This window comes from Cataglyphis hispanica, chromosome 11 (genome assembly GCF_021464435.1).
Source record: "Cataglyphis hispanica isolate Lineage 1 chromosome 11, ULB_Chis1_1.0, whole genome shotgun sequence".
Lineage (NCBI taxonomy): Eukaryota > Metazoa > Arthropoda > Insecta > Hymenoptera > Formicidae > Cataglyphis > Cataglyphis hispanica.
Window position 1 is genome coordinate 4692321 of NC_065964.1, and position 27741 is coordinate 4720061.

A 27741-nucleotide genomic window follows, 5' to 3' on the forward strand; every position below is an offset into this window, starting at 1 on the left:
GCGGCACGCGTCATCCATTCTTTTCCTTTGGTTTCGATATCGTTCAAGTATTGAGCATGTGTGTGCGCGTGCACGAGGTACGTACTGTATCTCCGAAGTAATGCGAAATGTTTTCAGTGTCACCGATTAACGCACGTTTTCTTCACGTATGACGTACCTCACGGTGAGTAATATACATTCGTTGCAATGAAAAAACAATAAAATTTATTTCGCAAAGACGTTACCTAAAACAAATATGATTAATATATAATTATAAAATCATAAGAAATAATTATAAGACTTCTTAAGATTATCCAAACTTATCCAAACATTTCATACGCTTTTTAAAAGAATCTGTTCTTCTGTTTTCTTCTTTAAACATTTATTAAATTCTCTCCCGAAACCTATAAAATTGAAAAATAACAATTAAAATGACATGTATAATAAAAAAAATCATAGAATTATATGTGATAAATTATATTTCATTCCTTATTTATTAATCATATATTTTTTTAAGTTAGACTGTAAAATATTTAGATACTATGTGTCTGGGATTCTGTTTATACTTGTAATTTTTCTCATTTCTTATATATTTCGGTAAACTATACCCAATTATTTCTTTTAAATATACCGACCTAATAGCAAATATAGATAAAAAAAAATTATTAAGTTAAAATTAGCGATACAAAAGAGCAGATTATCTCAGAATTTCAATAATTTGATATAAATAAATAATATAATAACAAAATTTTAAAAATATATGTCAGATTTAGCAAAGAGGTATTAAATCGATTCTTTTTCTTTTGTGTATGTAATTTGTTCTTTAATTATCTTATCTTTTTATCACTCCTTTGACGATGAGTCTCAACACTTTATCATTCAGTTTAATGTGTGATCTTACGTGTGCGAATTACGTGCTGATCTCACGTAAATATAAGTAACGGAAAATCGAGAAAAATATATGCTAAATATATTAATTCTGCCATATTTTGTCTGTTATATTATTGCGTGAAACTTCTAATGCAAAAATATTCTTTATTAATCATTTCCTTTATATATTTGAAATCTCCTGTTCGTTCTGCACTCGCGTGGTTTGCGTGACGTTACAATTTAGACAATTCTAAGATAATCTGTGTGAGCCAATTTCTTAAACACACATTCTAATTTAAAAGAAATATAGATATGACTGTATCAAAGAACATTCTTTTATATTAAATTTTTTTTGAGGAATTTTTTGTTTCATATTTTATCTTTGATATATAATGTACTTCAGATCTTTAGAATTTAATAAAAATAAATAAATCGTATTTAAGTTTCTATAAATTAATTGAATTGATTATCATTTTTTATATTTGCTTTTTTCTATTATACAATTATTTACTTGGCATTCTATTATACATATCAATGTCGGATAATTTCTCGAGGAAAATTTTTTTTTAATGCCAAAATATCTAGCATATAATTTTTAATTCAGTTACTGTGTTTATGTAATTTTATAGAATATTCTTCCACAAATATTCTTTACACATGATTTTCTTCCATAAAATCTAATAGAAAAAGATTTCTCAGAATCTTGTGTGAAACAGGACCACTAACTGATAAATAACCGCGCACTGACTACCACTCTATATCCTGTTATGATGAAGGATGTAGCAATCACATTGATTACATGGTGTTTATATCCTTTTGTACAAAGCATTTTTTTTTTAAAGAATATTTTATCTTAAATTTCGTTATTAATTAATTATTAATATTTAAGAGATCTATTACTAAATTAATTTTACATTTTTATCTATTTATGGATGATCTGCTTTCAATTATTATAAATCATAATTTGCAATCGTTGAATGCGTAAATGATTTTATGAGCATTCTTTTACCGAGTTTTATCTCTGTATCAATATTTTCCCGTTCACGCAAATTTGTGCCGCTTTAAGACCGTGTAACTTGCGCACACGCATCGATGTTTACATATGAACCGCTTCGTTAGGTTCATTACGCAGTCGATCGATCGTGCGTGTTATTTAAGTTTAACATATGTGTAAGGAAAGATAGATAAGATCAGGGAATATTAACATCATGATTTCCTTCACATGTGACTTCCATTTTTATAGTTCAACGCAGAATGCTCGATGATATATTAATAATTTGTAACAGAAACAACATTTCTTAAAATATTTAACAGAATTATCGAAAAAATAATTATATTATCTTAATATTTCTAATTTTATCTTTTTCCTTTATTAAATAAAAATGTAAAACATATTTTCGCAGAGAAAAAGAAGCATACCTGTAGGAGAACGAGAAAGAAAAAGAGAAGTGAGTTTTCTCGTCCCTCCTAGTCTCGACACGCGAATTAAAATTGTCACAAGAGTATATTGACCCTAGTGTCATCGGGGCATAACACAAATTAGGAAACATGACTCCAGTTTGCACGCGTGTTTTAATTAAGCAATTGCTACATCCCATAGCGTGATGAGTCAGTCGGGGTAGATACCTTCGTTTTCGCTAATATTTTATTCGGAAATCGTAATCTAAAAAATTATTTATATCACTTTATAATTCATTGTACATTATATAAGAGCTTGATTATGCTATAATTTATTGAAATAAATTTAATATGCGCGGAATATTAATAATTTTAAAGTAACAATAAGATATATTACATATAGAAAAAAAAATCAAAAACCTGTTTCAATTTAGTAATTGCTATTAATGAAGTAGTGATCATAATAATAAAGAAAACATTCATGTTATATATAATAACAATAATAATCAAATAAACTACCAGGGAATTATCTTTGATGATATAATAAAAAGTTTACATTCAATATCAAGATAAAATGAGATTAAATTTCTCAGTTAGTTCAAGTACATAACGAGAACACAGGTAAATATATTTATACGAATAATCTAAGTCTTATTCTTATTGCAAAGTTACATTTTAGACGAATGTACTCATATATGGACCGCGATAACAATTATCGCAACATATTATCAATTTATCACCGTTTCTATTCAGGCAGATCATTGTAGCCGGAGAGTCCGACCGGACGGCGCGATGATAATGACTTGTACTCGATAAGAAATGCCAGCAGTGAGTTCCGTTAACCCCTTATACGAAGAGCCCTTGCTAATGAGTGTATCTTCCTCCAAGCGAATGAATTGATCATAATATAGATAGAGAATATGTGCGTCCATTGTAGAAATTAAAGTGCGGGATCCTTTCCTCCAAATCACGTTTCTAAACTAAAACCATAACATTAAATATTATATTTTTTTATTTTAAATTATATATCACACGTGTATCAAATTATTTAAATTATACAAATAAATGATAAAAATAGATTTACTCATACATGGATAATTTCTTTGTATAGTAAAATCGTTGATATTAAAAAAGTGATAGAAATGAAACGATCGTTTCATTTAATTGATGTGCGATACGGCATATATAACGACAGGGATAGTCGTAGAGTCATGCAATGACTGAATGCACCCGCGTTGCTTTCTTTTCACAGCTTAAAAAATATGAATCGCATCTTCGCGCGCGCGCGCGAATATCTGAATAACAGAAGATCGGAATGAAACTTTAACAAAAAAAAAAAAATTTATTTTTTTAAAGATATAAAAAAATGTTAATATAAAGTCAAGATTGCAAAATATATAACTTAGTAATTTATAAACAATAAGTTTCTCTCTCTCTCTTTTTCTGAAATAAATCATGTTTTTACTTTGCAGAGAAAACAAAGATGGTATCTCGAAACAGGCCGATTAAAATTACGACCGTCGGCGATGGCATGGTCGGAAAAACATGCATGCTCATCACGTATACGCAGAAAGAATTCCCAACGGAATATGTACCTACCGTGTAAGTATCATAGCATAATATATGATGTCATAGTTTACAACGACAGTCTTTATGACAGAGTATTCTATAGATTTATATTTATTTTTATACGCTTGCTTCTTTCACGTTGTGTTAAAAAATGTAGTGAATTTTTTAACATATTCGATTAATTCCGTGAATAATCGTAATCTCTTTTTTTTTGGACACCAATCGATTTATATCTCGTTTAAAATTTAAGTTATTCAATGTATCTTTTTTTTTGCAGTTTCGATAATTACGTCGACAACATATGTGTAGGTGGACAGCAATTCGAAATGACGTTATGGGATACAGCTGGTCAAGAAGATTACGAGCGACTTAGACCGTTATCGTATCCAAACGTATGTGATAATTCGAACGTTTTCAATCTTTTCAATTCGAGAAGATTAGTTCTTTTGACAAAAATTTGATATTGTCAAAATATTCTCTTTTCGAATTTGGTGCATGTACATTCTCGTAATCATTCTTCTTTTTTGCAGACTGACTGCTTCCTGATCTGTTTCTCCATAAGTGCTCGTAGTTCCTTCGAAAATGTAGCGAGTAAATGGCATCCGGAACTCAAAGCGCATTGTCCCAATGTGCCGATTATACTCGTAGGTAAGTACATACACATAGTCATAAAAAATAAAAATAATAGATTTTGTATGATATTTAGTATAAATCTTTCCCCGTAGTTTTTCTATATATGTATTCAAATCTTTAATTTAGTACAAGATATATACGAACATAATAAGTATAAATACTTATTATAGTTCTTTCGCGCGCATATCATCTTATATAACGCACAAATTCGTCTATATTGAAAATTCATTAATATATAAACATATAAACGTTATTATTTTCTTATTATTAGGTACCAAGGCAGATCTCAGGAATCAAGAAAATATGGATATTGTCAGTTTTCGAGACTGCAACAAAATGAGAAAAAAGATTAGGGCAATTAAATATGTCGAATGTTCTGCTATAAAGCAGGAGGGTCTCGAAGAAGTCTTTGTGGAAGCTATTAAAGCTGTATTGAAAAAACCCCGATCGAGAAAGCTCTGCTGCATCCTTTAAAATGTCAAGTACTGAAATTAATACAATTAGTTTTGAATTAGGAATATAGTTATTAAGAGTATAATTATTCAGATCAATGTTAAACCAAAGATTTCTTCGCGTCTTCTCTTTGTGCCTTTCTTGTACATTTTATATATTCTTATCATTCCTGAAGCACATTATTTTCTTTTTGTGTTGAGACAAGAGTTCTTTTTCATATAAAAAAGATATATATATATATATATATATATATATATATATATATATTTTTTTTTTTTTTCATTTGCGATGAAAAATATTTTATAAACTTCGTTATAAACTTTCACAAATGTTTATCAGCACGTCTTTTAATTGAATAAATTTATTATAAACGTATTACAATATATAATAGATATAGAAAATCATAAAATCGAGATTTTCCCAGAATGCAACAAATTCTTTATAAAAATTTCCATTATAACAAACAATAACAATATATATAAACATAATATATACTATTAATTATATCTGCCTACCCCATGAAAAATACCTCCAGCCACATGTTTTTGTTTAAAACTACAACGATAATATAAAAGATTATAACTTTGCTTTGTTGGTTTCCATAAGAGTCTTCAATTTTTGTGTAAGCAGAATGTTTCCAGTTATTTTTAATTTTCCGCGCATAAATGCTACTTGTGGATTTAATTTACCTAGTGCCTGTAACACACAATCATAATACTGTAAACGAAAAAAAAAAATATATATATATATATATATATGTATATACATTATGTGTTTCTGTTTTCATACAGCTAACTTACAATTTTAACCATATCTTTATCTTCAACAGTAAGCGTTGCGTCTGCTTTTCCAGATTTAGGTTTTCCTTTATGCACTTCTCCATTCTTTAAATCAAGAGCTATGACAAAAATTATTTATATAGATACTTAATATTATCTCTTTGTTGTTGCCGGTGTACATAATTAAAAATATTTGATATATAAATATCACAGTTTCTTAAATCTGATTAATTAAAAATAATTTCTGATACTTACTCCATTCGGATATTGGTTTCCCATCAATAGTAATATTATACAGAAAGATCGCATTAACTTTTTTAGCTTGATCTGGATTTAATTTCACCTGTTCACCAATAGCTGCAAATATAGCGTCACTTTGTATATTTTCCTTTCCAGAACATGCATTTGCTCGGGGAATTTGCATTTTAATGTCCAATAGGTCAATGTAAGCACCTGCAAAGTAAAATAATCTATTTTTATTATTTACTCTATTTCTGGAAGTAATAAGTTATTCAAATAGGGAAAGAATATTTTACATATATTATAATTTTAATTGTCTGATTATATATTAATAATAATTTGAAGATAATGTTCACAATTTTCTATTAAACACTAAAATTTTTCAAAACACTTAGAATAATGTACTTCAAATAAGTATTTATCATTTCATATCATATTATATATTGTATAATGTAATATTTTAAATATAGAATGAATAATATTTTAAATATTTTAAATATAGATGCTGTATTTTAGTTAGAAAAGCAGTTATACAATTTATAGTGTGTGTATGTGTTTATTTATATCAAATAATCATATGGTTTTATAAATTTCATGAAAAATAGCTAACCTGTTATAACTGGTACGCCAGTCTCCATGAGAGATGTTTGGAAATGTATCCTGTTACCATTACGCCACATATCAGTGCGTAAAGTCTGACCTGGCATAACTGGCTTTGCAAATCTTACCTAGAATTATAATATAATATTATTTATATAATTTACTATCAATATTTATTCAAAATATTTATCCAAAATTTAAGATTATATTTATACAAGATTATTAAAATGATAAAAAGAAAATCTTGTATATATCAATATTACATAATTACATAAAATGGTATGTAATTTTATTGACTATCATAATTAAATCAAGATTGATAATTATTGTATCAAAAAATACTATGACAAATAATATATACAAACATGGATACACTGTATCCATTTCGTATAATCAAAATAAAGAAATTTATATAATTTGTAATTATATATGCAATAAACAAAAATGCTTAATTATCCAAAATCAACAATAACTCTTATGTAAATACATATAATAATTACTAGAACAAAGAAATATCACTTTATTTTTGCAACACTTAAAATAACGTTCCTAAATTCCTCGTATCAATTTTTTTACATGCTATAATTAAAATATTTATTTTTTATCCTAAAAATTACCTTCTCCTTCTCTCTCTCTTTTTTCTTAATTACAATTGATTTACATTAATGCGCAATTAAACAAGTTCTTCACTACAAGCGCGCTGACTATTGAATGCCACATTGCACTTTATTTCTATGCTTTAAACTTTAAACTTTAAATAAATTAAATTTAATTGTTATCGCCATACTGCTATCTTTTACATAAATATTGAATGCGCATCCTGTGTATATCATTATAAGATAATTCAGATGCAAATTAATACAAAGATTCATGACAAGCACATTTTAAGTCTGTTTTAATGTCAAACTTTGTTTCTATGTAAAAAAATTTAAAAATAATTTTAATCTTTTTATAACTTTCACAAAAATTGATTGATTAATTATTATTCAATTTCATAATATTATATTTAAAATTATAAAGTTATATTTCATATACTACAGATAATAATTTTTCGTATTTATTCTAAGATTTGTTTTCACAAATATTTTTTTTTAAACTACATTTAAATTAACAATTTTAATTTATTTTCGTCATAAAATAATCTTAAAATATAAGTGTAGAATATTTCTATATAGACAGCTTAAATAATTTTACTTTTTTAACTTGTTAAATTTCACATTATGCAATAATTGCAATTATTTTTGCATATGTGTTGCATAATGTGAAATAATGTTCGTTGTTTAAGACATCTTAATATAAACATCATAAATAAAAAATCTCTCTTCTCTATTTAACATTATCAGAACAACTGATCGTTACCGCATTTCAAATTATAAAATTTAGCATGAGATACTTTATAAACATTTCTTCTTTAATGATAACCATACCTTAATAGATTTAAATAAGGCTGGATCCCCGGCAGCATAAGCTTGTAGAACATGACGAGTTGAGAATCCTAGCGAACACAATCCGTGCAATATCGGTCTCTCGAAACCTGCCATCGCGGCTACATTAGCATCGATATGAAGAGGATTGAGATCTCCGCTCAATCTATATAAAGCAGCCTAAAAAAGCCATATAAATATTATTACACATTTATATTATTATCATTTATTTACATCATCTTAATATACATAGACATTTAAAATAAGACTACATTTGATTATTTCATAGGTTTTTTTTATATACAAGAAAATTCAAAATCACATTACTCGATTTTAATGAAATATACATGTAATAATGATGAAGATTATTTAAGAGTAAAAGTTTTAGTTTTCAAAATCATAAATGTTTTTTTTAAATGTATTTTCTAAGGTTTTGAAGAGAATTCTCCTTAGTTTAAATACAAAATGTATTTCACATTTCCATTTTTTATACCTGATCAATATTAGTCTTCTGTGTAACTGTTATATCCGGTTTTCGAGCAGGAGGATCAACGGTCGGAATGATATAGGTCGATGTTCGTTTTCCTTGAAAACCACCTGCACCGACAATGAATATCGATATCTGCCCAGTTGACAGCTTCTCTCCATTTGCTACATTGTAGGTATCATCTAGAGAAATCCAAAATGTTATATTTAGTATTTAATGTAGACTAAAAAGATTATTGTAAATATTTTGCACAATTATACATACACATATATGTAGATATTTCAATATTAATGACATTAATATTATAATTGTATTATAAACAGTATCTCTCTCAGTTGTCTCAGTTAATCTCTCTCAATATTATACAAAAGTTTAATAGTTTTACCTTAATACCTAAGATTTACTTACGTTGAACTAAAACAACAACACCTTTTCCTTTATCCAAGACATCCTGAACCTTGAAGTGTGTCTCTACCGTAGCTTCTGTAGGCAACTGTTTACAAACTTCTAGATATTGTTCACCATGAAGTATCTGCAAATATTAATATAGCATAAAATAGCAATATCTCAAATAAATATGCAAATTTAAAAATAAAATTCAATAAAACTAAAAAGTTAAGATACTAAATACACAAAACATTAAAATATTAAAAATAGATAACAGAATTCAATCTAGCTATACCCGTGATGGATCAATTTGTATATTTGGCAGAGCATCCTGCAGGATAGAAGTGGACATGCATCCTATAGGTCCATACACAACATAAAAAATAGGCAAAACAGCGAACTCGTCAGCATTCTCATACAAATAACGAACATCGCTTGGTTCCTGAACTGTAGCTCCGACTAAAATACAAAATCCAAAATAAAAATAAATCTAAATAAAAATAACTTTAGATAAATTGAAGTGAATTTATTGTGTATTTGGTCTGTTTAACATACCTCCAAGCGCATATAATATAACATCACGGTGGTTGTAATTATTCGTCAAGACATGATCTACCTACAAGTAACAGGAATAAAAAAAGTTTTAAAAACACTTATAATTAATAAAAGAAGAAAGAAATTTACGGAGCTTTACATAGCTTACTTTATTTGGAGAAGAAGTTTCATTTTTCAAGTTCTCAATAATGCCTAATAATTCTCCTGTTGCTTCCTAAAAAGATTGCAATGATTGTAAAAAGATATCAAAACAAATATATGTACAAACTTTTTTACCTGGATTGAATCAAGTCGTTTTGCCGATGTCATGTCGATTACTTTTGACCAATTTTCTTGTACATTTTCTGGTGTAACGTTAGCCGATAAATTTTGCCGCAAAACGCAACCCGAAGCACGGACTAAATGACCTATAAATATATATTGATAAATAGTTTCTTTAAATAGAAAAATTTCTGTGAAAGTAAGTTACTCAGAGACATAAAATTTAATAATCAACAACTCACATTTGCCAGCCCAACCTAATGCTGCTTCAATTATCGAACCGTTTTCTATACAATTTTCGTGACACAACCAAAAAACAATGGGTGCTATCAATTCAGGCTTCAATTGCTCATGAATATCTGCAAAATATTAAATAGTTTTTTATTTTATTCTGATGCTTAGCAAAGTATCTAGTACTACTGGAAAATCATATAATAAAGTAATATTATAATTTATTTCATTTGTTAATATATGTATTGAAATTGATAAGCCTAGGACGCTCGCACAAAATTTTACGGCACAAGAGGATGTTAAAAGATTATTCACCTGGTGGGAGAATGTCTTCCGTTAAACGCGAGCCAGCTGTGGGCACTATTACATTGCTGTAAATATTCTTTTTTGCACCTTCGATAGCCAAAGTATTGGCTAATCCTACGATACCCAATTTCGCCGAGCTGTAATTGGATTGTCCAAAGTTCCCGTACAAACCGCTGTTGCTCGATGTAAAAATTACACGGCCATATTTTTGCTTGACAAAATACGGCCACGCTGCTTGCGTCGTTTTCATAGAACCTTTAAGATGAACATCATGTATCGCATCTGAAAACAAACGCATGAACATGTATAAATTTATACAATTATAATTATGCATATCATATTTTATTTTGTATATATACATATATATACCCCATTCTGCATCCGTCATCTTCATGAATGATGTATCCCTCAGAATACCGGCATTATTAATAACTACGTCAATACGACCAAATGCCTCGATTGCTGTCTTAATGATTTTCGCACCATTCACCACAGAATCGTAATTCGCGACAGCTTTCCCTCCTAAAAAATTATTATTATTGCTTACTTTGTGTTGTTATTTCATAATATAAAATTAAATAACATATTTAATTACATATTAAGAAAAGTTAATTACATATTAAGAAAAAAATATTAAATATTATGCAAAAAAAAAAAAATCCTCTTTAACAAAACGAATTGCATTTGTAGAAAAAGAATAGAAATATAAAATTCGTGCATATTTATATAGCTTTTTTTTAGAATATAAATTCCTTTAAATAAATTGACAAATTGTATGTCTATTTTACTAAAATAGTTTAATTACAAAACAAGATTAAATAAATAATACATATAAACTTCTTTGTTTGTACAACTTCTTTTAAGATTTATGCGTAGTATAATTTATAAATAATATAATCTCTAGGCCTGACTTCATTTATAAGTACTAAGTAAAGATTTTGTCAATTGATGGATCTGACAAATTTGCATTATTAAAGAAATTAATAAATAAATTGCAATTTTTTCGATTTGAACAAAATATATAAAAGAATACATATTTATCAATGCTATAAAAAAAAGAAAACGTTATTCTTTTAAAGCTCTCAGCAAATTTAATCATATAAAGTGCATAATTCTTTTAACAGAATTGACACAAAATATATTAATTATAATAATATAACTTATAAAAATAAAAACAAAAAAAGAAAAATTTACAAATATCAAATATCTTAATTTTTTTATGTTGTAATGAAAACTGTTTATTAAGTAATAATTTGTGTAACAATTAATATGACATTGCATAACTGAATAACTAGTTTTTTACATAAATATTTTTACATAAATATCTCCACTTTTCATTCTATTAAAATTTGCGTATTATAAAATTCTAAGAAATGTAATATGTTTAAAACTCCAGAAAAAAATTAATTCAAGAACTTTTTTTACATTACAAATATTCATTTAAATTTATTTATCATTAAATAAATAGTAAAGTATAAAGGCATAAAGTTATCTTAAAAAAATTAATTTAAATAGGATATATAATTGGACATGACACTAACCATTTTGCCGAATCTCTTGGACTACAGCATCCGCACTCATGGTGCTACTTCCATCTCCATGTCTGCTGCTACCTAAATCATTTACGACTACACTAGCACCTCTGGATGCAAACAATAATGCATAAGCTCGTCCCAATCCTAAAACACCAATTATATTAACTTCAATATGTAGACATGCAAAGCCATAACAGCCATACATAAATGTCAATATATAATATCAATGATTTACATTAATTCTATATTCAAAATTATTTTTCTTATAAACTATACAAATAATTTAAAAGTATTTCTATTTTTTTTTATTTTTACTTGTTTTTTTAATGAGAATTATTTTTCTTGAAAACTATGCAAGCAATTAGAAAGTATTTATATTTTTTACTTGCTTTTATAATAATAAAAATTTTCTCTCCTTATTATAAATTTTATAATAACTATTAAATTTTCTTTATTCTGCATATACATACACTGAATATAAAAATTAATAAAACATAATCAGAGGTGGATAAAATTCGAAATCCGTTCTTTATAGCTGAACTGGCTGTACTAGTTCAGAGTTTATCTTTTTCTCTCCACAATAAGAGGAAGATAATCTTCGAAAGTACATCCAATTTTTTGTAAATAGATATTTAAATAACAATTTACCTGCGCCTGCTCCAGTTATCATAACCACTCGGCCGTCGTAACGTAATTCTTCCGGCATTCTTGACGTTTGAATGAAAAATATTCACTGAAAAGCTTGCTGGCAATCGATAAAAAAACAAACTTTCTGCTCGACGTCTCAAGCTTGACTTAAATGATTGTGCTTCAAAAATAACGATAATGATAAGGCAGAATTTCTATCATTTGGGTTCAAAGTTCATTTTAGTATTTAAACCCCACTTTTAATATACTCCACTCATTCCAGATTTTATAATACGCATTATCGCATAAAGCGGGGAGCAAACACTTTTGCATAAGCGCATAACCATAAGTATAAGGAAATTGATTGGTCCACAAACATATGCCTAACGAAATGAACCAATCAATTTCCTTATACTTATGGTTATGCGCTTATGCAAAAGTGTGTGCTCCCCGCTTTAACATGTCAAATTTCAGATGATGTTTGACGTTCCGCATTTTTATCCACAATGAAAATTAAAATCTTTTTTCAATGAGTTTCGGAACGCGTTAAAATCGCGAAGAACAAATAGCATTTTCGAATAAACGAGTTTTAATCCAACCTGGATCAATTAATCATTATTTTATCACTATGAATTCAAGTCTTTTATTGATAGAATGCAATGACGTCATTACTACTGCTCACAGAATTATTAAACCTGTTACATTCGAAAACATTAAAACTCATACAATTTTTGAATAAAGCAGATTTGACCCCTAAATTAATTGGCAGAGACGTCATTGCAACGTCTCTGCCAATGAAAGACTTGAAATTTATAATAAAATAGTGACTAATTGATTCGGAATGTATTAAAACTTGTCCATTTGAAAACGCTATTAATGAAAAAAAAAAAAATATGCCGACCCACATGATTTTGGACATGTTCTAGTTCTTAATATATTTTACATCCAGTTACTCTACCCTAGATGACAGTCGAATATAAGTTTCCTAGACTGCTATTCCGTCCAAAATATTATCCGCATGCGCGTGTGTATTCCATGATTACATTTTCGCGCAGGACCCCTCTAGATATTCATGCATCATGATTGAAGAGGAAAAAAAAAAATGCAAACGTGTAGCGAGATTGACAAAAAGAGAACAACATTCACGAGGTTGTCGATCACACACTTGCTCGCAAATTTTCTTGTCGAATATTCTTTACTGAATTGCTTAATTCTTTCATCGCGTTGCCATGATACACAATCGATCTCCTAACACGTATCCATCAGACATTTTACTTCTACGCCTATGTACGTACGACCGGTAGTCTGATCGTAATAGATAAGAGTTGCGAAGCAGGAAAGAGGGAACTTCCGATATATGTATAGGGTGAGATTATCGCCTTGATTTACGTCAATACTATCTGTGGAAAAGGAAGAATGTGGGTCGAGGAAAAGTTGCATCGAGAAGATATCTTTTGGTCAACCTTTGATAGTTATAAAAAAATGGATACTTTACGATGAAATATTTCGTAAAGTATCTAATCATCAATGTGACCTTAACATTTTTACACATATAACGAGAGAGAAAAATTGCAATGTAAAAGAAAATCCTATAAATATAATTCCATCGAGAACGTAAATTTTCGTGCTTCAAAAACGAGCGACCCCATTTGGAACGATGCCGACTATAACACGTCGGCACCATGCAAATTTGTTACCCGACCCATTTTCCTCTTCAGATCCGACAATATTGACGCAAATCAAGGTGATATAAGTGCCTTACCCTATATATCGGTCGTTTCATCGGCGTGAACACTGATGGACACTGCAATTTCGTAGGCATACATTGTGCCTTCTCATGACATATGATATACGATGAGTCATCACTCTTCGTTTGGCGTTTAAAACGTACAGATGAACAAAAAAAAAAAATAAAAATAAAGGATCGTTAAACAGAATTAACCGATTATTTACCTGTACTTAGCGTGAGATTAAGACGCTAGATAACAGATCGATAATGGATTTTATTTATCTGATAGACGCGATATCTCGTATTCGACGACGGTATAAAATTTAGCGCTGAAAATTCAGCGAGACGAAAGATGAAAAATTTTTCGGTTCGATAATTTCGTTGAGAATCTCGTTGCCGCTTCGTGATACGCCACGACCAACTTAACGGATCCTGACGGATCCCAGCCATTCGTGCGTCGCGTCACGTCGAGCAGCGCCAAGCGAGCGCGAACCGACGCGAACACAACCGAGAGCGACTAATGGGCGAGGTGGGAGGGGAATAGCGTTTCGGTTGCAAAGTTCGGCTAACGAGACAACGGGGTGAGGGACGAGGAGAATGATAGGCGCGGGGGTTGAGAGGGAGAACGATTCGGTCGCGTTCGGCGGTCCTCGGCCGGCCACGAGCAGTTCCTAGATGGCGCTCTCGGCGACGGACGACGGGTGGGGGTAGGGACGATGCATGGGCCGCGACTAGGAGGCACTCGGGAGGCAGGGAGGGCATGCGAACGACGGTGGAGCGCACAGTTCGGTAGTCGCCATTTGCGAGTTCCCTCGTGTCTCTCGCGCATTCACGACTCTCCGTTGAATACTCGCGTGGAGCCTGGACTCTAATCCTCCGTTTAACATTAATATAATATATCCCCGTCGTGGGCCCACATGCGCGATACCCCGATGCAGAGATATTGCAGCGAGCTGACCGAAAAATTGTTGAAATCACTTGACAAGGAATACAATGTAAGTAAGGCGGAGTGTGGTGTGTCGCGGCGAGATGCACCGCGCCGTCTCCGTGTCCGTACGCGCAAACGGCTATCGGGCCACTCTCGATCCCCCGTGCGCGGTCTTGCTGCTGCCTGTACCAGTGACGTGCGCGAGTGCCCGCTACGTGCCAATGTGTGCGTGTGGTAGCGTGGCGGCCGCGACGGTCGCGTGTGTATGAGTGCCACCGCCGTCACGGCTACGGCGGTCCCGCGACCGTCCTCGTCGTCGTAGCGATGCCGCGCGACGCACGTTTCACTCTCCTCGCGTATACGACGGATACGACGGATAATCCGTCCGTTACATATGATACCCTCCTTCTCCCTTCGCTACGTCGGTTCCCTCTCGCTCGCTCGTTGCTCGCACACTTGCTCGCGCGCGGCCGAGTGTACGTACAGGTGGAGAAAGCGAGAGAGCGAGAGGGTGAGAAAAAGGACACTGGCGATGACGGAACGACGTACGTTATATATGTGAGAGCCGCGCGTTCTCAATTACCTGGACACATAACCTCAATACCCAGACGATGCCGATCGCTTCGGTGAACCCTTCCTCGTGGACGTTGCGTATTCTCGATTGTGTATTGTACGTTTTTTCTTAATCATGTACCGTGGAAATTTTGCGAATTGTACGAAATCTGTCCATCATCGTTGACCGTTAATTCTTTCCATGTAGCCGTGTATCCGTTTCTCGATCATCGATTTCCTGAAATACATATGATATTCTTCGCGAGAGAAACGGTTTCCCGATTTCGATCAGTGATCGAAACGTGGTGCAGTCTCCGCCAGAAACTTTCTTCCCTTCCATTCCTAGAAGGAGACAGCCATGCTGCTCACGGATTTGACAAAGTTTTCGTCCGCGTTTTGTGTTTTCGTGACGTACACATGTACAGAACGTTCTCGCACTCGTTCTGTGCACCTTGCAAAGTCTATCCTCGAAATTTTCGCTGCAAAAAGCTTTATTCGTCGTAAAACATCGTCACAGATATGTTATTTGATAAACCGTGACGCAATCCTCATGTGATTAAAAAATTCACTCGACTGAATTTTTTTGCGAATATTTTTACGAAAAATTTATGTATGTTATTTTGTAAGAGCTAAAAAAATATATACATATAAAACATGTATATGTATATATATGTATAATTTTTTTTGTTAACATCTTCCAAAAATTGCATCTCTATATGTCGAAATTTGATAGTGTCTAATTTTCTTATGTTTATAATTGAAATAAATGTATATTAAAAATATTAATTATAGACACTACTATTCCAGGTCGTCGATATGCGAGCTGTTGTGGATGTCATTACGGCATTGGAAAAGACGACAATCACTAAAGAGGTGTTGGAGGTAATAATTTAATTGTATCTGGTTTTTCATAATGTATTGTATGTATGTATGTGTGTATGTATATATAATTGTCAACTATATAAAAATTCTTTTTTAAAATTTTATTTTGTGTATTTTATATATTTTTATATCATAATATCATCATAGATACAAATAGAAATACAAATATACAAATATATTATAAAAAAATATTTGTAATAAAAAATAGAAAGTTTATTATTTTGATATTATTATTTTAAACCAAAGTAAAATAATATTTTTCATATACATTAAATGCTAGGTATTTTTTTTATAATATATTTTATAACATAGTGCATTATATTTGATGACAAGCAAATTTTAAACATTATATAATATATAAACAAGTTATAAAATAACCTTTTTTTCAAACCAAATATAACTACAATAAATAAATAGTTTCTAAAATGCAATTTATATACCTTGGTGTGCTAAATACAGCTGTATTAGCTATAATCATAACATCAATAAAAACAGCAAATTTCTATTAAATGATAATATTGAAAGAATAACATTACTATAATAATGTCAATGTGACATATGACATACTACAATAATGACAATGTGCTATTATGTCAATGTGATACTAAATGGTAATATTTGACAGATTACAAGGCTTGGAAAACACATCAATGAGCTTCGTCGAAAGACGAGTAATGAAACCTTGGCTAAACGTGCAAAGGATTTGGTACGACACTGGAGAGACATGGTTTTACCATCGGTGCATTCTACACCACAACCCACCTTGGCAGATACCGCACCACCAGCTCTCAATGGCGCGAAAGAAGTGGCCTTGAGGAATTTCAAACCGCAAAGTCCTGCATTACGAGGGCTCAAGCCTCATAGTCCTTTATTAAAAGATGCTACTCCTTTCAGAGTAAGTTTTTTTTTCAATACAAATAGGATGTTTATAAAATTTTTAACTTTTTTTGTAAATTTACTTTAAATGTGTTATCTTTACATTATTTTTTTACTGTAAGGTTGTACTAGGAGGTATACATATTATATGTAATATTCATGAGAATTTTGCAAAATTTATATTTATAAAAAATACTGCAATGTCAATATTTAATTTTAATATAATTTCTGTAATTTTATATAAGAAGACTTTGTAAGATATTAGTAAATTATTTCAGACATTACTTTAAGCTTCTAAAAGGTGATAATTTATGTGTTATTTACAGTTGATGCCAAGTTGATTTGCTATAAATATGAAATATATACTCCTTACATACTGAAGTGAAAAATTATTAATTGTAATAAATATACCGAATTTATAATTACAGGTGCTCAGTCCGGCGTTATCTATGCACAGCGATCATTCGCGATCTCCCAACGCGTCAGCAAATAGCAAACAGTCAATTACACCGATCAGCAATCACAGGATAAGTTCCTGCTCGAGGAATGCATCACCAGTGCTTAGTTCCTCGAGCCAGAATCATACAACAGAAGCGGTGCCACGTACACACAGTTCCAACAAAAGGTTACGGAAAGAGGAGAGTGATAAGGAGCAACGTCAATGCTATCAATCGCCACATGGAATTGAGCCGATGGTAGAGGAAATTCCTGCCAAAAAGCAACGGCTCAATGGCGAGAATATAAGTGGTAATTTAAATTCGCAAGTGCCTAGCCCCATGCTGAAGGAACGAATCTCCTCCGCTTTCACGGAGACCGATTCTGTCGAGGTCACGGATGACTCGGGTCCGAAGAAACGCGGTCGAAAAAAGGGCAGTAAATCGGCGAAGCGACAGCCGTTCCTTGAGGACAGTGTGAAAAAGAAGCTGGCCAGTATCTCGAGAACTCCGAAGTTGAAGACCACGCAAGAGATAGTAGCTCAGCTACAAGCAGGCCGAAGCAACTGTAGCTCTATCGGCAATACAAATGCCCTACCTAGTCAAAGCGTCGTGGAACCTCCTAACATGGAAGACGTTCTACGAGGCGACAGTAACGAGCAAGTGTCTAAATATCTGCATGGCTCGAGTCAGAACCTTCATAGGAATCTAATTTCCTCGGAAACATCGTCTACTGGTAAAACGCAAGCGGCACGATTCGCAGAGAATCGACCCGAGACGTGCCAGGATAGGTTGCGCGAGAACGATAAATCAGCAGGCAACGATCAGTCATCGACGTGTCGGTCACCGTCGCACCGAGATCTCACAGTCGAAGAGATACTGGCTAAGTTACCGCCTTTAGATCCCAATTCGATAGACTGGGGTGAGGACGAAGAACAGAACTATGTCGAATGTTCGTCACCACCACGGAACGTTACTGCCGAAGATCTTGAGAGGTTACACACACAGTGCATCGAAGGACTTAACGGCAACTTCCAGCCGAGGCTGTCATCAACGACCGTGTGTCGTTCCGATGATGACGAGCACTCGAACGCCAGGGACGAAGAGAATAAAGTGTCGTTCGGACTATCGAACATGAATAGTGTAAAAAGTGTGCATAACGACCAGACTGACGATTTGGAATTTCGGGAGTGGCATCAGATGCTGGCAAGGCCCAGTTACCAGGGCGAGATCCTCAACATAATGCCTTATGTTATTATCGATTAGTGATTTTATCATCATATTCTCTATTATTATTCTTTCCCTGAAAAAAAAAAGAATTGTAAAGAGAATTTGCAGATGATTAAAAACGGCCGACTGGCCGGAAAGTTAATCGATCGGTTGATTTATTAAAATTAATGATTTCTATAATTGCGATTTTTGAGATTGTGCTGTTCATTTCTATTTACGCCGAAGCGTCTATACCGCCATTCTTTCCCTATCATTATCATTCCCCCGTTGTTATATAGTTATTACTCGCTAATCTCGAGCACTTGCAATCGCGCGCGGCGAGAGAGAAGCCATTCTTCGTATCATCACCATCGTTATCAACATAAACATCCTCGTATTATTATAATATATTAATATATATTAATATTATAATTAATATAATATTAATATTATTTTTATTATTTTTAATATTATTGTTATTAATACTATATTATGTCAATTATTATTACTATTTCTGCTTCTATTCCTCCTCTATTAGTCTTATAACTTTTATTATCATCATCATCATCATCATCATTTTCATTATCGTTAACTTTGTCATGCAAACGATAAAGAAATTAAGAGACCATTACTTGAAAAAAGCGAAATCAGTGCTGAATTATAAATATCAAAGCAAAATCACTTGTGCAATTGATTTTGTAATTGCACTGTACGGGATGAGTTGTTGGATGTGTGAGATATAAATTATGTAGATATGAAATAGTTAACATCGCGAAACGACACGAGCGCTGCTTATTATTATTATTATTATACAATAATAATAATAATATTTTTACACAATAATAAAATAATAGATGTCGACATCGTTCGATTTTTCATCTTTGAGTATCAATAATATATGGCAATGGCTCGCTTTTTATGTATTTTGTGATAATTTTGAGGAAGAATTGAAAGCGTTAATCGACGTGCATTTTATGCCCTATACGCGAAAAAATTGGTTTCTAATGTTTTTCTTTTTTCATTGCATACTCTGGAGTTTGTATTGCAAACAATTAATTTTAAATTCAAGGGAGAAAAATGGAAACGAAATAAAAAAATGAACACAAGCATTATACTCTTAAGAACTAGGAAGACATGCAAGTAACACATACAACACAGAAATGCATAAATCAGATTCTAGCGAGATTACTATCAGTTTTAAATTATTTTTGAGGTATTTTATAAGACTGCACACGGACTCTGTCGCGCGAATGTAGAGGGCAACTCGATTTCTTCGAGCTAAGTTAGGTACACCGGTGCCTTAATTGAGCAAAAAAGAAAAATAATATATTTGTCTAACCGTGTCATAGAGATTTTCTACTCAAAATTTCTTCTGTTCATTTTGTGCGTAATTTACGACAAATGTGTTGAAAATAACATTATAAGCGAAACAATCGCGTGGCAATTACAAAGCGACATGTAATTTTTTCTTAAGTGCAATAGAATTCGGACAAAAGAATTCAAGTTTGATAATATACAAGATGTGTCCAAAACGTTGCAGAGAGCTGAGTGAATTATAAACAAAATAAAGAAGAATTATAAAGAAATATCGAAAAAGATATGTGTCTGGCTTGTCTCCCTCGAAGTAATTCCTATTGAGCTCAATGTTATGATAAGACATCTAGTCCAATAATCCAGAACGTTGTTTTGTAGAGTTGCATTCAATACATTTGTTAAAACTACTTGCTTTGGGCAAAAACAATAAGTTGTTTAATTCAGCCAATCCTTTCATCCTCGTCATTCGATTAAATTTCTCCTTTTCCTGGAATTAAAATTATAATCGTTAATAAAGAAATTTAAAATTAGTTTTTTTTTCTTTTTCAAAGTCTTTAGAATAAACTGAAAACAAGAACTCTTATTAAAACAAAAATTTGAAACATTTTAACGGATATAACTGTATCCATAAAAGTCTATTAGTCAACAAATAACATTTGAAAAACTTTGAAAGTGGCAAGCTACAAATTTCTTTAAACTTTATTTTATGATAATCCATTCACTCTCGGAATTTTCTAGACGTCTCTCGTATATTTATTTCATGCGAAATAAATTAATCGAATATTCTCATTTATCAAAATATCACTTCATTATTCCGCGATATAATCATTTTCGTCATTTCTCTGAAAAGATTAAAGAGATTAGTAATATTGTGTTCTATGTGTGATATATAAGATTGTCAAAAGCGATAACGAGATTAATCTCTGTGCGCTTTTATATTATTTTTTAAGGAATCATTTTTTCTGATTACCAAGATTTTCCAATCAATTTACATTCTTTAAATTCGCAAAAAAGTTCTAACATTTATAATTAAATTATATCTCGAAATATTAAGCAATTGTAATGTTGGAAAGTCATTTTATTGATGCATATTGTACTCTATCATTGCTCTGTAAAAAAAAAAAAAAAATGCGATTGCGGAAACGTCCCGTTTTCGAAATTGCTTCGCGTGACTAATATTTTACTCATACGCCGTTGTACTATATTTTTTCAAAATATTCCAAAATTAAAGAAAAGATATGGATATAATAATTTATTTGATCGAGAAAAGCAATTTGGAACCGCTTTCTCTTGGCAGAACATCGGAGAGATTAATAATTTTCAAACCAATAAAAATGCACGACTTTTCAGAAATCAAGGCGCAAATAAATGAGGGAATATTATTTTTCGTTTAGATTTTATCTCAACAATATTTTAGCTCTTAAGTTTTCTTAATAAAATATCAAATGACGAAAATTTGTCTATTTTTTGCAAATTTTCGAACATCCCATGCATGTAAATTAAAATAATTAATTGTCTCTAAACATGACAAGATGAGATTAATTAATATTTTAAATGCAAATGTGCATGTGTGTGTATGTCTATTTAATTCATATTTATGTGAATTCATTTTATTACATAGCTATTAGCTCGCATATTAATCGCAATGTTGTTTTTAATGCATCTGACGTACGCCAGCTGTTTACTACACATGTACGATTTACGTTTTGTTCGTTCGTTGGCTCTTATCTTTATTTCAAACTTTCGCAACGCTTCTGCGGATTTCCTTCAGCTTTGTTTTCGAAAGACGAAAGATTTATGTATCTTGGAATAAAGCGGCAAAGAAAGGGACATTTCAATATAAAGAAATGGAATTTTTATCACAAATTTCTAAAAAAAGACGAATGCGATAAGACTAAAAATCTGTAATCACGTGTTTACCTCTAAATATTTTGTGCTTTGTTCAGCAGAATAGTCCTTTTAACAATGAATTGTCCTTTTCGTCGCACAGTGTCACCAAGTCTCTCGTCAAGGATCTATATCAATCGAGGTCGTACAAAATAATTCGGGATCGTTTCGATGATATATATGTTAGAAAACACGTGCTACTTTCAATAATTTATCTGTCGCTCGTTTTGATCTTTAATTTCTTCTTCTCGAGAAAGAGAGAGAAAGAAAGAAATCTCAAGAGTTTTCCTCCCTAAAAATCTTAGCGTCCTCGCGCGACTGTCTTCGGAACTTCCTCGTTCGCGCCTTGTCGAAGGCCGTCGTCCGTAAAAAGTTTGCGAATCTCGGGTCTCGGCCGCGAGATCTGCGAGATCTCGGAGGCTCTCGAGGCTGGCTGAGGCTCTTCGAGAGGGAAGGAGAAGGAGGAGGAGGAGGAGGGGTGGAGGGATAGAGTCCCAGCCTTGGCTTTTAGCGACTCCGCGGAAAAACGTCCGTGACAGCCCACGCGACGTGTATCATATACAACGTACATACATACGCATACGTACGTACGTACGTGCGTTTCGACGAGGAAGACGACGGCGACTCCCCATTATCGCCATCCAGTCACAACACGCGTTCGCGCGAGATGAGCATTATTTGATCGCATGTTCGGCGCCAGCGCGTAAGAGGCTCCCGTATACACAGACACTCGAATATAAACCCATTGAAGCGAGAGGGAAAAAAGATGTCGAAAGCCCCTGACAGACAGAGCTACGCACAAACCTACAAGCTCGTCGTCGTCGGTGGTGGTGGTGTCGGAAAATCGGCGATCACGATACAGTTCATTCAAGTAAGTACCAGTTTTAACACACTATCTCTCGCTGCTAACTGGTGGTTATACGTCGTATAATATACGCGAGAGTTCTAAATATACGTACACGTCGATTACCAGAAACGCGCGCAGGAGGTTCTTTTTTTGTTTTCATTTTTTCCCTCGTATTCGCTAGATTCTCTCTCGTCGAGGTGCGATTTCGTGGAAATGTGCGAAAAAAAAGGCTGCTTCCGAATTTTCATCGGCTAGATTGCTCGGCATTTTTTAAAATTTTGATTCCTGGAACAAACAAACGGAAATGACATAATCGTGAAGCTCTTGAGCGAGGTTTATCGTTTTTTTTATCGCGTAGCGTGCGACGGAACGATAGCTGGCTGATTGATGGATTATAAAGTATTATGTCATAGCGTGTGGACGCAATCGTCATATATGGTCATATGCGGCAGCGCCGTGGAACGTCAATCCTGACGAAGTTGCGCGAGACACGCGACGCGTCGTCGTCGTCGCCGTGACTACTTGACGGATAACCGATGGGCACCGATTTGCCATCAAACGATATTGTCGACCGTTACTCGATGACATTTCGCCCTCGACAATCTGTAATTCGTGATCGAAAAAAAAATTTCGACAGAATTCTATTTATAACTTTGATATATATAGACATTCCATTTGATTAAGAAATGATGCATTAAAGCGAATTATGTATATAGGTGCTGTCCAAGTTTGATTCCAAACGCGCTTCTATATATTTTTAACTGTCTGAGATTTTAAATAAAATATTATACATAAAGAGGAAAATAAATATAAATTGCGATAAATAATATATTAAAAAACAAAATCGATTTTAAATTAATAACTAAAAAATTATATCATCAAAATTTGAATGGAGAATAGTGGGCTTGCATTATCTCATTATAATTAATCTCCATGATTAACATTATTTTATAAAACAATATTAATTATACATATTTTTTACAATTTTTAAAATTAGAAGCTTTTTAAAATTAGAAGCTTTTTTAAATTAAATTGCTTGTTGAAATATATATTTCATCTTTGCTTATGAAAATCATTTTTATAGATATTCGCGTAATATTTTATTGCAAAGAATTCTGCTTCTTTTTAGAGTTTTTTTGTGACCGATTATGATCCAACAATCGAGGATTCTTATACAAAGCAGTGCGTCATTGACGATGTGCCAGCTAAACTTGACAGTAAGTAAGAAATAAAAATTTGCGAGGAAAACGTTTTTCGAATCCCTGAAACTATTGACGCTTCGACATGTTTTAAGGAAAAATCAGAGAATTTATCAAATTGCGAAATATCATAAATCATGAAATATCTTTTATATATAAATAGACACATTCTTCATATTTATTTTAGTATTGGACACTGCTGGTCAGGAAGAGTTTAGCGCAATGCGTGAACAATACATGAGAAGCGGCGAGGGATTTCTTCTCGTATTCGCGGTCACCGATCATTCGTCTTTTGACGAAATATTAAAGTTTCACAGGCAAATACTTCGGGTGAAAGATCGAGACGAGTTTCCTATGTTAATGGTTGGAAACAAAGCAGATTTGGACCATCAAAGAAGCGTGGGTATTATTATGAATTGGAATGCATAAAACTTTCATTGTTCGCCAGAAAACGAATCATAATTGTATATGAAAACTTTAAGCTCATTTTACGCGTCACAAAAGATCGTATATAAATCATTAATCTTGAAGGGTCTTTTTTTATTTGAATCGGGTTTTTTTTCTATTGTTCTATTGTTTCTCATAGTATCTTTTTCCCTTTACAACATTCCAGGTAGCAAATGTACATCTTTTGAAATCACGTTATTTAACATCAAAATCACGTGCGCTTTGCTAGCTGAGATCCTTTCTAAACTTATTCCATTGTTCTCTCAATAAAACTCGAATTTAGAAAATTTTCACATTTTATATGGAATATGCTTTTAAAAAAAGTAATTTAAGCGCCGTAAATATTAATTATCCGCTTTTAGGAATGATACTTATCCCAAAAAATTTAAGTTTTTTATCTGCAAAGATTATGGTTTTTTATTTCGACATATTCCTTTGATATGAAACTAGAATGTCATTTTCCGAAAATTTTATTTAAAAAAATAGTATTTTAAAAATCTTTTAGATATTATAAAATTATGTTCAAAAGCATACACTTGTTTGAAGTATGTCAATCTGTTTGAATCTTTTTAGGTATCAATTGAAGAGGCACAAAGTATAGCACGTCAATTGAAAATTCCATACATTGAGTGCAGTGCCAAGTTACGTATGAACGTCGATCAAGCTTTCCATGAATTGGTGCGAATCGTCAGAAAGTTTCAATTATCGGAGCGGCCACCACTGAAACCAAATTACAAAAATAAGAATAATAAGAAGAAATGTTGCATGCTGTAAAAAATCTATCTATCTTGACAGATGATTCATACTAATTCGATCGGTGAGTTCTAATTTCGATTAGAAAGAATGGTAAATTCAAAATGGCAGAGAGATATAAACTTTTATAATATACTTTGTCGAAAAACTTTTTACACATTTTACACATGGTTAATTATAACCACGCAACATACAAGTAACATTAAAATAATGCAAAATGTCTAATGCAAGAAAATTTAAGCGAGAAATAATTGAATCATATATGTAAATTATAAGATATTTTAATTCCTTTAATTTTATTATATTTTTTGAATTAGTAATTTATAGAATTCAATAGAAAGTGATTTTTTTTTTTATATATAACAGGAAAATTTTTGTTTTGCACAAATAGAAATGAACAATATCCCAATGACAAAAAAATAAATTATTTTTTCAATAAGTTTTACTAGAAACCGTTTACAATAACTACTGAGTAGGTTGAAACAGTTTATAACTCGATTTACTATTATTATTTGAAATGCAATATATTTGAATTAATATATTTTAGTAATATATAGTACAATGACGATTGGATTTGCTGAAAACCACACATCATTCAATTGTACACATCAAGTATTTTCGGATCTTTACAAAATCAAAATTTGCCTTCATTGGATCCTAATTATACATTAGATATATTTGATACATTTAATAATCTCGAATATAATAGTGGAATATAATTATTCCGAAAAATAAACAAAAAAAATTTTATTCTCTATTGAAACAAATTTGTACAATATACTTCTATGACCAATTTTAAAATATACGGGATATGTAAGATATAAATATACAGGATTCATACTGAAATGTACAATACATTTCATACTGAAATGTAAAATATATTTCTTCTTTTACTTTATTATTTTAACAAGATGCTCTCGTATGAAACATTTGTTCAATTTTTATTACGCACATGACCTGATGAATATAATGATATCATTGGTACATATAACATTAAAAAAAAAAAATTATTTTTAATGTGAAAATAGTTAACGATTAATAATTTTAAATGTTTTAAACACACTCTTTACTCTCTGCCACTCGTCGAAAGTATTTTTGCTATTATTAGCAGTGTTCTAATTCGTCTTCCTTTAGGTCGAGTCGTAATGCCTAATTGCGAAAATCAAAATGGCGTAGTGATATTGCCAAACAAACGAATTGTCAAATATAAACAATTTATGTTTATGAGTTATGAATTTATAAAAATTGTTCAAATTGTTTAGAGTTATCTCTATATATTTACATATAGTACTATAGTAGTTGAAATTTTGTGCTATTGTTGTTATAATGGAATCAGAATGGGGCCAATAACATTTTTAACATAGATGAAACTGTAATTAACAATATCTAAACAGCGTATACTCCACAAATTCTGATTATGCTGTGTAACATTTAATATTCTCAGTGGTTAATACAATCAGTGGAACTTCTTTGAAATTACTCATATATTATATATAGTACATGTAAAAAAAAAGGATCAGTTTGTTCTAATTTTTGAAACAAGATTAACAGTTTACATATCTATTTATTTTAATATTTTCGTTATATCGATAATTAAACGTCTTCCAATATCCCTTAGATGCATATATCTTGTTCTATGATGTTATTTCTATTTTATGAAAATAATTTCAATATAAAATAATATTCTAATTCTTTATAACTTTCTAATTGACAAATAATAGAAGCATTCAAGTAATTTCATAACTTCTTTTCCGCTAACTGAATTTATTTCAATGATCTATATCTATATTGAATGGTAATTATATAATATGGTATTTCTGATTAAAAGCTGTATTTGTGGAGAGATGATAATGTGTTCAGAAAAACTCGGTTTCACCAGCAATGAGAAATATTTTTAACTATTTCAAATATTTTCACACATCACATTTTGTCATAGTTCCATTGTTGGTGATACCGATCACGAAACTACTAATTATAAAGCTAATAATAATATACTAGCTTTAATATAATGTAGTTAATAATAATAATAATATACAATCCATATATAAGTTTACAAACAATACGATTATACGATACAAATTTTCACAAAAATCTTGCGACGATATATCATACTTAACAATAATTAATTTATATACGAACGTATATTTTACAAAATGTAGTTTGTAATAATTTGCAAAGCGACACGAACAGAATAAAAAAATTCCATTTATTTTTGTAACTGACTATATTTATATGTTTGTAAAAAAAAAGTCTATATATATGCAGACTGATTTTTAGATTCAATCTATGTTTGTTAAATAACTTCTGTAAACCAAATAATATGAATATAAATTAACTGTTACTATGTTCT

The 27741-nt window shown here is 31.4% G+C and overlaps 4 protein-coding genes across 11 annotated transcripts; 3 read left to right on the top strand and 1 right to left on the bottom strand.

Annotated features, from left to right (window-relative positions):
• Positions 1-15: 15 nt before the first annotated feature.
• Positions 16-5489, top strand: LOC126852865 (ras-like GTP-binding protein RhoL). Of its 3 annotated transcripts, XM_050598124.1 has the most exons (6): positions 26-163; positions 2253-2297; positions 3720-3849; positions 4094-4208; positions 4347-4464; positions 4721-5489. In XM_050598124.1, the coding sequence occupies exons 3-6, from the start codon at positions 3731-3733 to the stop codon at positions 4921-4923; spliced, it is 555 nt and encodes a 184-aa protein (XP_050454081.1). In that variant the 5' UTR covers positions 26-163; positions 2253-2297; positions 3720-3730; the 3' UTR covers positions 4924-5489. The 3 variants fall into 3 exon arrangements, with proteins under 3 accessions (XP_050454079.1, XP_050454081.1, XP_050454080.1); XM_050598122.1 differs by lacking the exon at positions 2253-2297 and having other exon boundaries at positions 16-163; XM_050598123.1 differs by lacking the exons at positions 26-163; positions 2253-2297 and adding an exon at positions 3000-3075.
• Positions 5318-12624, bottom strand: LOC126852858 (peroxisomal multifunctional enzyme type 2). 2 transcript variants are annotated; one of them, XM_050598104.1, is made up of 16 exons: positions 12356-12624; positions 11714-11851; positions 10542-10694; positions 10182-10454; positions 9878-9994; positions 9651-9781; positions 9523-9588; positions 9375-9435; positions 9115-9278; positions 8841-8964; positions 8439-8614; positions 7949-8125; positions 6532-6649; positions 5937-6134; positions 5703-5800; positions 5318-5598 (listed from the first exon to the last, which is right to left on the bottom strand). In XM_050598104.1, the coding sequence occupies exons 1-16, from the start codon at positions 12411-12413 to the stop codon at positions 5479-5481; spliced, it is 2172 nt and encodes a 723-aa protein (XP_050454061.1). In that variant the 5' UTR covers positions 12414-12624; the 3' UTR covers positions 5318-5478. The 2 variants fall into 2 exon arrangements, with proteins under 2 accessions (XP_050454061.1, XP_050454062.1); XM_050598105.1 differs by lacking the exons at positions 7949-8125; positions 8439-8614; positions 8841-8964; ... (7 more) ...; positions 11714-11851; positions 12356-12624 and adding an exon at positions 7139-7269.
• A 2191-nt stretch (positions 12625-14815) lies between these two features.
• LOC126852860 (mediator of RNA polymerase II transcription subunit 26) lies at positions 14816-20688 on the top strand. Of its 3 annotated transcripts, none has more exons than XM_050598107.1 (4): positions 14816-15058; positions 16351-16425; positions 17051-17320; positions 17730-20688. In XM_050598107.1, the coding sequence occupies exons 1-4, from the start codon at positions 14981-14983 to the stop codon at positions 18999-19001; spliced, it is 1695 nt and encodes a 564-aa protein (XP_050454064.1). In that variant the 5' UTR covers positions 14816-14980; the 3' UTR covers positions 19002-20688. The 3 variants fall into 3 exon arrangements, with proteins under 3 accessions (XP_050454064.1, XP_050454066.1, XP_050454065.1); XM_050598109.1 differs by lacking the exon at positions 14816-15058 and adding an exon at positions 15208-15661; XM_050598108.1 differs by lacking the exon at positions 14816-15058 and adding an exon at positions 15209-15536.
• A 1974-nt stretch (positions 20689-22662) lies between these two features.
• LOC126852864 (ras-like protein 2) lies at positions 22663-27732 on the top strand. 3 transcript variants are annotated; one of them, XM_050598120.1, is made up of 5 exons: positions 22663-23016; positions 24122-24209; positions 24379-24590; positions 25212-25455; positions 25939-27732. In XM_050598120.1, the coding sequence occupies exons 1-4, from the start codon at positions 22912-22914 to the stop codon at positions 25410-25412; spliced, it is 606 nt and encodes a 201-aa protein (XP_050454077.1). In that variant the 5' UTR covers positions 22663-22911; the 3' UTR covers positions 25413-25455; positions 25939-27732. The 3 variants fall into 3 exon arrangements, with proteins under 3 accessions (XP_050454077.1, XP_050454078.1, XP_050454076.1); XM_050598121.1 differs by having other exon boundaries at positions 26526-27732; XM_050598119.1 differs by having other exon boundaries at positions 25212-27732.
• Positions 27733-27741: the final 9 nt, after the last annotated feature.